The 11,054-nt window shown below is 31.5% G+C and overlaps 1 protein-coding gene across 1 annotated transcript in view; it reads right to left on the bottom strand.

The window, feature by feature from the left end:
• Positions 1 to 627: 627 nt before the first annotated feature.
• The window catches only part of LOC111709998 (aspartyl/glutamyl-tRNA(Asn/Gln) amidotransferase subunit B), an 11,026-nt gene continuing 599 nt past the window's right edge, over positions 628 to 11,054 (bottom strand). Inside the window, exons 2-11 of the mRNA XM_023483986.1 lie at positions 10,808 to 10,891; positions 10,541 to 10,606; positions 5,641 to 5,749; positions 4,331 to 4,399; positions 4,208 to 4,273; positions 3,517 to 3,629; positions 1,719 to 1,818; positions 1,581 to 1,643; positions 1,093 to 1,134; positions 628 to 788 (exon numbers count right to left, since the gene is read on the bottom strand). Coding sequence (XP_023339754.1) covers positions 672 to 788; positions 1,093 to 1,134; positions 1,581 to 1,643; positions 1,719 to 1,818; positions 3,517 to 3,629; positions 4,208 to 4,273; positions 4,331 to 4,399; positions 5,641 to 5,749; positions 10,541 to 10,606; positions 10,808 to 10,891 — 829 coding nt within the window. The 3' untranslated portion in view covers positions 628 to 671. The remainder of the gene's footprint in view (positions 789 to 1,092; positions 1,135 to 1,580; positions 1,644 to 1,718; positions 1,819 to 3,516; positions 3,630 to 4,207; positions 4,274 to 4,330; positions 4,400 to 5,640; positions 5,750 to 10,540; positions 10,607 to 10,807; positions 10,892 to 11,054) is intronic.

Genomic DNA, 11,054 nt, shown 5'->3' with positions numbered 1-11,054 from the left:
ATAAGTCAGAAAACGAGGATATCTTCCACATTGATATTGTTTTGTGACAATATAATGTAATGTTTGCAGATTAAGATTTAAAAGGTTCCGTTGTAAATAGCACTTAAAATAATGTTAAGAATCTATTTAAGATTTATCTTATTTTGATGCAAATCTCAGAAAAAAAGAATTGAGATCCAATCTGAAAATATTGTCGGAAACTTTTAACTTAAAAACCATCAGTTTATTTTTCTTATTATCTTATAAATACACAACTGACATAAACAAACAATATTCTAGTACAGTACAGTACACAACTGACATAAACCAACAATATTCTAGTACAAATAACTTAATAATTAGGAAGTTCTCTCCAAGAATTAAATGGACTGCCATTGCAAATTCAAGGTATCCTCAATTTAAAGAGAGGAATGATGCCCGTTTTACAACATCTATTTGATCAATAATTTTACAGACAACGTCGATTTTTATCTTGAAAAGTATTTAATTCCCATAATTCCTTTTCATGCAGTAGAAATGCACAATTATTTGGGAGATAAACCTCTATTAAAAATAATCAGCTATAAAAATTAAAAACATGGATATCTAGTTCATACTTGATCAGACCAGGCTTTCAAGAATATCGTTGTAAATCGGACATATCTCTTCGTAAAATTACGTTTACAGACTCTTTATGGGGATTTTAATTTATTTTCTTGAATAATATTTCTCTGTTTCTCTAGAGCCTGGAGTAGCAGCTGACTCATGATTGACATATCCAGCTTCTCAGTTCGGTCATCCTTGTTCACCTGCAGAAAAAAACATATATATATAATTACCCTGTCCGTCAGACCGTTTTTCAGTTGGATTTTTGGTTTGCTTGTATCCAATAAACGTCAAAAAGCTGAATCTATCCAGCCAATTTGTGGAACCTCACATATGATCCCGAAGAGTAAGGTATATTTGCAAGAAACAATAAAAAGTACAAAGAGGGGCGTGGAGTGTACCTGCCAAAAGATAACGTATAATTTTTTTATGCTAGAAGTTGAATTTTGAAATTAAATTTTTCCGTAGCTGTAATTTGGGCAATTTTGATTGTTTAGAGTGTTTCACCTGAATAAGAAGGTTGGTCCATACATTTTTCTTTTTCTTCTCCTGCAGCACATAATAAATCAAAATAAATAATAAATCATAGAATTTTAACCAAGGAATTGATTTAATTTCCCCTCCCCTTCCCCTCCCAGTGAGTTTTCCTTATCTGCTTGACTCGGGCCCAAACAGAGTTTGAAAACATTATTTTGAACAAAATGTTATTTCAAAATCCAAAAAAAATTGACAATTATGCTAGATTACTTTTGTTATGGTTTGATATGTAACTGGATGCCTATTAACTATATAGTTAATGCTATCTGTTAAGAGATTAATTTTTTATAACTAATTTTCACAAGGATCCTTAAGAGTTAATTAATAGATATCATTTTCGGAAAATTTTAAATTTTTTTAATTAAAATCTGAGATTTTAACGAAAACAGGATGTATTATACTAATAAAATTGGGGTTGTAATGTGCTTTAAAAGACAATAAAGTTTACTATGTCCTCCCTTTGCACTACAGTATTTGTTTACAATATCAGAGTGCTCAACCATACACTCTTCAACAAATTTCTGAAACAAAATATTTTTAAAAACTTATTTTAAGAGATGAATATAAAATCAATCAAACTAATTAGATGCACTTACATTAATAATGGTTTTATCAGTAATAAGTCGCCAACCATTCTCATCAATAATAAGTTCAGGTCTTCGTTTATCTCCGTCTAGTAGTAACCGTACCAGCTCCCTGTACAGTGTACAGTTAACAATATATGTACATTAGTAACCGTACCAGCTCCCCCTGTACAGTGTACAATAAATGTACAGTAGAAACTCTACCAGCTTCCTGTACAGTGAACAGTTTACAATATAAGTACAGTAGTAACCGTACCAGCTCCCTGTACAGTTTACAATATATGTACAGTGGAAACCGTACCAGCTCTCTGTACAGTTTACAATATATGTACAGTAGTAACAGTACTATAGCTCCCTGTACAGTTTTCAATATATGTACAGTAGTAACCGTACTATAGCTCCCTGTACAGTGTACATTTTACAATTATGAACATGTAAGACACTTGTTATTCCTTTATTGCTATCATTATTATCATTAATACTGACAGAGACCCCTCCACAGAATGACAAGAAAACAAGTCTGTGTATAAATGAATATAAAAATATAGAACTCAGCACAGTTCACTATTACAGTTTCGTAGATTTATAAGAATCAGTTTTGAGAATTTCCGTAATAATCGCTGTTTCAAATAGGACGCACTTATTTAAACACACTAATAATGACGCCCTGATGAGGATACGCCAATGTTACGGACGCACATTGAGAACCTACACTGTAACGAATGCACTATTATAGACGTACAAAAATGTGACAAACATACATACAAACAAAACCCATAGAAACTTACATACATCGTAGCTTATATATTAGGATTTATAAAAAACACATTTCAGTCTTATTTGGTTCTAAAGTTACACCAAATAATACTAATTGAAGTTTCTCGTATTTCTTTTCTTAAACAACACATTCTCCAATTGATTCTACAGGAAATATATAAACAATTTTTTTACAGACTTTTTCAAAGAAAGAAGAAAATGTTTATCTCTCTCTTTAAACCTTACAAAATATTTTGATCACGTTCTTGAAACAAATTCGGAGTAACCCAATGTTTCCATTAAATTTCACAGAAAGGATTTTCATTTAGGGTTTTGTACAATGTACAAAAACATGTATATTTGTATCTGACAGTCGTCAAATTATTTGGATCTGCCAGTTGTCAAATTTTTAACAATTGACTGGAGTTCGATTCATTTTGCTATTGATAATTGATATTGAAATATGCTGAACACGTACAATGAACATTGTACAATGTACATGTATATGCGTTAAGAAAAATGGCACTTTTTTACCTCTTACTACATGATCAGCCCCTTTTAGCTGATTTATACATGTATATTATAAGCCTTGATCTGCTGTACCATGATAAGCCTTGATCTGATGTACATGTACAAGAAAAACACCTAGTTGCTGTACATATTTAGTATAATCCACTAGCTACTGTGCATGTAGATGTTAAGTCCCGATCTGTTGAACATGTTACGATAAGTCTACTGTATCGGGTTCCCTTTAAGATCTACTATTATTATAATGTAAATCTATGGGATAAGACCCTAGCTGCTGTACATGTACATAATAAGTCCCTGGCTACTGGATATGTAAAGGATAAGTATGTAGCCATTGTAAATGTGAAAGATAAACCCTTAGCTGATGTACATATTCAGGATAAGTCCTAAGCTGCTGTATATGTACATGAAAAGTAGGTAATATTTTATGCCCCGAGTTGCTGTACATGTAGAGAATAAACCCCTACATGTACAAGATAATCCTCTAGCTGGTGTATATGCATAGGCTGTCAAATGATAACTGTACCTGAGTGCTGAATAGTTAATTGTCCGTGACTCCTTAAGGTTGACCGCCGTAACTAGCGACTCAGGGTCAAGAGGAGTAGAGGTCAGGTTAACGGAGTTAAAACTCAAATATTCCTGAAAAAATTCTCAAGTACAGATCAGCGTATAAAATAGCATGAATTATCTTTTGTTTAAGAATTTTGTTAGTTTTAACATTTTCAAATATTCAAAAATAAATTATTTGTTTTAATATTATTAATATCTAATTTCAATTTTAGTTTAACAGAAAAATATAATGGTATGGTATTCAACACAAGCATACAAGTTATGATTAAAAAAGTCCCATAAATAAGAAACACAGAAATCGTGCAGTGTACACACTTTTTATTTAACAAATTGATTTTCAAGCTACTGCTGACACGACAAAACAACATTTAATACACATGATAATTCTTACATATCGTCTTCCTAACCCTTAGTTTTCTGGCACACATTGTATTAACTGGTGGTAGGCGATAATATCAATATAATGAAATCGAAATTTTTATTTAAGTTTTTATTATTTCTTAGAATCAAGTAATTTAAGAGAAGCTTTTTAAATTGACTTTGTTTCCAAGTTTTTGCGTATCAATGCTTTTTAAAAGCTAGATATTAATCAAACTTGAAATCGAAAGTCGTCTTCATTAAATTGCTATAATCGCCTACCACCGTACCTGAACAACGAGAAGTATAATGCTTGCTAGTGATTTATAGTTCTTTGGGGAAAATTCTACACAGCTCTGAAATTAAATATTATAATCTCTTTTCTTGAAATAAATTCCTTCTTTTATACTTACATTGAAGAGATTTAAAAGTTCTGGCTTATCAACCAACTGAAAAGAAACTTCTTCTGAAACACCATATTCCTAACAAAGTAGAGAGTTAATCAAGATTTTTAAAATATCAGTAAAGAATAATTTTCAAATTTTTTGTAATATATATTACGCTTCATATTCCAAACAAAAGACAGACAACCACTTTTATTTGAGCTAGATTTGCCCTTAAAAGGAACCCCTGTACGAAAAAGCTATATCATGATCCTTCAGCTATATTATGATCTCTAATAATCCTTCTGCTACAATAAGATCCATACAAATCCTTCAGCTATATTATGATCTCTAATAATCCATCTGCTACAATAAGATCTATACAAATCCTTCAGCTATATTATGATCTCTAATAAATACAAATCCTTCAGCTATATTATGATCTCTAATAATCCTTCTGCTACAATAAGATCTATACAAATCCTTCAGCTATATTATGATCTCTTATAATCCTTCTGCTACAATAAGATCCCTACAAATCCTTGAGCTATATTAGGATCCCTAATAATCCTTCTGCTACAATAAGATCCACACAAATCCTTCAGCTATATTATGATCTCTAATAATCCATCTGCTACAATAAGATCCCTACAAATCCTTCAGCTATATTATGATCCCTAGTAATCTTACTGCTACAATCAGATCTGCACACATTCTTCAGCTATATTATATCTCTAATAATCCTTCTACTACAATAAGATCCACACAAATCCTTGAGCTATATTATGATCTCTAATAATCCTTCTGCTACAATAAGATCCACACAAATCCTCCAGCTATATTATGATCTCTAATAATCTTTCTGCTACAATCAGATCCACACAAATCCTTCAGCTATATTATGATCTCTAATAATCCTTCTGCTACAATAAGATCTATACAAATCCTTCAGCTATATTATAATCTCTAATAATCTTTCTGTTACAATAAGATCCACACACATCCTTCAGCTATATTATGATCTCTAATAATCCTTCGGCTACAATAAGATCTATACAAATCCTTCAGCTATATCATGATCTCTAATAATCCTTCGGCTACAATAAGATCTATACAATTCCTTCAACTATATTATGATCCCTAATGATCCTTCGGCTACAATAAGATCTATACAAATCATTCAGCTATATTATGATCTCTAATAATCCTTCGGCTACAATAAGATCTATACAATTCCTTCAACTATATTATGATCCCTAATGATCCTTCAGCTACCAAATTATCCTTAAAAATCCTCCATTTACATTTAAAAATGTTTGACTCCATGAGCTCTGATTAACCTGAATTCGGAGTCTAGTTTGCTGCGGTAGTTCTGGAAGATTTGCCCTCTCCCCCTCAACCTGCTCGGCTCTGAGCCGCAAAGGAGGAAGATTTGGCTCAGGCATAAATCTAAAAAATTTAATGTATTTTCTAACATCCTCTTCTTCTCTAAAGCAGAGCAGCTGTTCAACTTACTGTACCAAGTTCAACTGCAACTATTCATTAAATCTGACCTCAGAGCCGATTTATCGTAAAGCGGTCAATCTAAAACGTATCTATGTTTCTTGGACCCTGCTTTCAAATTAAACGTTTAGAAGAGAGGATGAATGATTATGCCTGAAACTAATTAACAACATAAATAATATATTTCATCGCTATTATATTTCAAAATTTCATTTTCCTTCTTTTTCCCAACAGAATGATAACATGAATGTAACTTTTCTTTTGTAAAACTTATTTCTTATTTTTACATAAAGATGCAGTTTAGATTGAACATTCTTTAGATAACAACCTGGAGATATTTGGATTAGAAAATGTCTATAGATACTATGTACCATGTCCCACGAAACATGACAGTGGCAAGACTCTTTGAACTTAGAATTTAATTCTGAGAATTAGTCGTCAATCTGCTTTAACATATATGATTCTTGAAACAATAACCACAAAATTCTCCTTGTCCTGCACTTTCAAATTGTGGTCTGCCTTTCTTGTGCTTTCCATATTACCGGAGATATTAAGAATTTCGGTCAGATTTCAATTTTATTAAATAAAAACAACATTGTCGAAAATTTTGTTAATATTAAATCTAGAATTTTACTTCTAAAATAAGGTTTATGTATAAATGCCGCAAATTATTTCAAAGATAGAAGGCAACCTTTTTAATTCGTTTTTCTACTGTCATGTTTCGTGGGACACCCTGTACATAATTATAATATTGAAACAATAGAAATCAGAAATCAAAAAAGTAATTTCAAAAATAAATGCTGAAATTTTACAAAATTAGCCTTACCAGCAATGTTTTGTTCTTATTTCTTTAAAAAGTTCATTAAATTGATTTTCAGTTCAGGGATATTCTGATACGTAGCATAACATATAATCGCAAATGGCCACTGGTCAAATATAATTCAAAATTTCAACTTGTTAAAGTGATCAAAATAGATGAAATTTTAACTTGTTAAAGTGATCAAAATAGATGAAATTTTAACTTGTTAAAGTGATCAAAATAGATGAAGTTTCAACTTGTTGTAGATCTAACGTAATCAAACATTAATAGCTGTTCCAATATTTTGTGTCAAAAAAATTTATCAAATCTAAATTTAAAATATTTTCGAAAGAAAAAAAGAAAAAACTGGATATTACGATTTACTCTGTTGCCTCATGTTCATATTTTTACTAAATCCTCTTTGTGTAAATTATGCTACATTTACATATTTGTTCATATATAATATACAAATGTATTTTTATAATTCATTCCAATGAGACGAAGGAAGAAACATATTGCATTGTTTCCTTAATAGGTTTTTGTTTCAAGTTGAAAAAAGTTTAATGAAATAAACAAAATACAAAATGTTGTTTTTGATTTATATCTTTAACTTAATCTTTATTGAAATCAGCCAAAATTCGTATAAAAGAGTTATAATGGAAAATCCGCAAAGCTGAACCAAATCTTAGAAAATAAAACATCATACTGTGTTCACTATTAACAAAATCCTCCATGATAAAAATGGCATTTTGAAAATCAAAATGTCTTAATAAATAGTCTCATTTTGCCACCTTTGTCAGATTCAGCAAGATTTGGTAAAAATTTTAATTGGATTTTTATGAAAACCAAGTTTTCTTGTGCCCCCCCCCGCCCCCCTTCCCTGTAGATGTTGGAGGTATTCTATGTAGAGAATTAATGCTCTAAGAAATGCATAAAATGAATATAAAAAGTTTAAATTGCAAATAACACTTTACAGAGAATAATACACGATGAAGTGACATTGCTTGACGTTGTTGATCAAATAACTTAACAAAGACGCATTTATTAGAATTGGAAGGATTTATCATACTGAACTATATTCAGATATAGACAACTCTGAAACTTAGTCATCAAATTCTTAGATAACCTCAAAATTAAAGTTTTGCATTGCCTTGGCCTTCGGGTTTACCTCACCAACTCACTTGTACTTTTTTTGTAGCCCAGGACATAGCTATTCCAAAAATGCAACGCGTCTGTTTCTAGCTGAAGGTTGAAAGGATAAATTGGCAAAATACTCCTTGATGTCTGTGTGAGAGCGTGCACATCTTGGTTTTCAGTGGTACTAAAAGCGCGCGTTTCAAGGGATCTGTAAAGACGTAATTTCAAGTGAGCTTTCATTAAGAGTGGCATTTCCTATTCCTGTCGGTACCTTAACAGTTTTTTTCCCGACCGAATTAGGAACTAGAGACAAGAGCGACTTGCGCATTGCTTTCTACGGTAGCAGTGGGGAAATTGAACACGCATAACAAATCTTCCACATTATTGATCAGATTAACGTTTCAAGGATACCGTTGCGCAAGGTAATAATGCAAGGAAAGTTATTTCAGAGGTGTAAGCATTTTTTGTACTGCAGTGTATTGTCTTTGGGCGGAAAAGTAAACACAAGACGGATGTCGAAGCCTGACATGAAATACCTTTTCACAAAAATAATCTATAAAATATTCTGGTCTTAGGAAACTATTATGAGAATTTTCAAAATTATCAAAATTAAATGTTTTTATCCTACTCGAATACTAAACGAACACTGAAGCATCTATTCTTGTTTACAAATTCCAGAGAGAATTGGTTTCATCATGCACGCAGAGTATACGCGACCGTAATTAACTTTCCATGCATTAGTACCTTGCTGTTGCGAATCGGGCAAATGAAGTGCCACTTAAAATTACGCATTCAGTCCCTTAAATATTAAAAATAAAGCTATGAAAAATGTTTTATATTTATATTCCTTTCTTGATTAAACCTAGTCGTTCATCAAATCATTAAAGTAAATCTTAAGATTTTTTTCCAACTTTTGCATATTTATTTTTACTAGAAATTCAAGGCGCTTCGCGCCCTTCTTTCTAGCCTTAGAGGGCGCCTTCGCGCCCATCTCCTAAATTAATTGTGAACGTGTTCTCTTTGTGTACATCGTAAAACAAAACAAAAATAATTCGCGGATTTTCACAAAAAATTTTGCGGATTTTCAAAATTTTTAAAAATTTAATGACGATCGAATTTTGATGGAGACAAATATTTGAAATTTTGATTTTTCATAAACCTTCCCTGGGGTCCCTAGATGCCCCACAAAAAATTTGGGCCCGATCGGTTCAGCCGTTTTGACGTTTATTGGATACAAACAGACAGACAGACAAACAAACAGACAGACAGACAAGCCAAATTTATATATAGAAGATTGTTGTTTCTGTATTTTTATATTTAAGCAGAAATCCCTTTTAAAATTAGAGTAGGTTTTTGTTCTTCAAAAGTAAAGTAAGTAAGTAAGGCATGGGATTAACATTATCTTTTTATCCTGCTTAATTTTTCAATGATAGTTGTTAGACTAGTTCTTTTTAAATTCTTAAATCGTCAAAAGAAATCTTGATTTTCCCCCTTCATATGGTTTTACAGACAGACCAATAAAACTATGTAATAAGAAGACAACTGTTAGAATTTTAGATTTTAAATAGTCCTTTGAACATGAACCCGGCAATTGTGCAGTGTACATTTCTTACTTATCCAGCTTCAAGCAATGCCATTTATTTTATTCAAAATCCCACAGATGATAAAAATATAAAATAATCAAAATCATGACTTTACAATTTGATTTTGTTAAACACAGAGCAGATTATATATAGAGTGATGTTAACAACCAAAAAAGTGCACAACCGCCATTTTATTGTACTGTCACCGTACTGCAGGCGTACTTCACACATTTGTGGTCTTTTGCCTTTGGGACCCTGGAACTCTATATTTAAATGATTTTTACGTTTAAACTATGTATTTTTTTTCATATTGACACCATTGAAAGTTTATTTTACAGTAAGAAAAAGAGATTGTCCAAGTAATTGTATTGTACTGCGTATACTATGTAAACATTTACAAGAAATGTATACTTTGAACTCCTTTTTAGGCTCAAAGGTACTGAAAATATTCATACCGAGGGAAATTCTTATGTTTCCTCTATTTATTCTCAGGAAAAAAGATGGCAAGAGAAAGAGAATGAATATAAAAAGTTGAGGATTAAATAAAAACATAATAATGGGACAATAACTCTATTATTTTCTTATTTCTGGGTTTCATCATTTGTAAGAAAGAAGAATGAAATGTATGATTGTAATAACTTATCCAATGATGTAAGAGAAAGGAGAAACAATAGATATAAGATGTTATTTAGAACGCCATTGGCAGTGCAGACAGTTCAAAATGGAAAGTTGCAATTCTAAACAAACACTTGCTGGTTTATTAATTATCTGTTGTTCTTCAGCATGAGTAGTTATGATAATTGTAAAAATACGAGATTGATGAAATAAATATCTGTTTATAGATTTCCTAAATCTATAATTTTCTCATTTTTATATCTGTGCAACCTAATATGGGGGTAGGGCATTCAAACTTTGTAAAAAAAAATATTTCATTTAGATAAATATTTGACATTAATAGACCAACAAAGGAGTATGAAATACCAAAGACAAGAATCTACATATAAGGGGAAAAATGGATTCTAAAGAATAGACAAGATGTAAGTTTTAGACCACTATCCTTTTTTTTGTTTTTGAGCTAAAAGGTCTACAAAAGAGGCGATGTAAAACGGGGGCAACACATTCTAACACCCCCCCCCTTCGGCCGTCCTCCCTTGTCATTGACTCAAGACGAAAAAATGCCAGATATTTTGTTATTTAATAAATCTCTGTATCTCGAACCTGTAATCCTGTTTTCTCTCTTTATCTCGCATACTATGAGTGGACCGAGCAGCAAAATCAAATCCTCTAAAGTCAACAGAAAGTTGAATTTAATAGTTTCAAATCATAATATATTTCAGATCGTCAAGAGTTCAGATCGTCAAGAGTTCAGGTCGTCATCAAAGTCTCATCCTTGAGTTCTGACCTCCAAGGTTACCAACAACCCTGTAGGTCAGAACTCAATACTACAATTTAAAAAATAAAAAAAATTATTGTTCTGTTTTTTTCCTTGTTTCGTTTTCAACAATTTCTCCGTCCTCAATCAAATTAATCTGTCTCCATACCTCATATTCAACAGCTCTACTCACAGACCTACTCGGAGAAAGGAAAAGAATCAGAACAAAATTAAACTTGTATTTTGTGACAGATAATCAACAAAGTTTGTGAAATGTGTATTGAGGGATTTAAAATTATGACTGATGAAGGGTTAAAATGTTATAAAATGTTATAATTTTGTTAATATTAAATCTAGAAT

The sequence above is a fragment of the Eurytemora carolleeae genome, unplaced genomic scaffold, assembly GCF_000591075.1.
Source record: "Eurytemora carolleeae unplaced genomic scaffold, Eaff_2.0 scaffold798, whole genome shotgun sequence".
Lineage (NCBI taxonomy): Eukaryota > Metazoa > Arthropoda > Copepoda > Calanoida > Temoridae > Eurytemora > Eurytemora carolleeae.
Note: the sequence above shows the minus strand (reverse complement) of the source record. Positions and strands in the feature narration are given on the sequence as shown.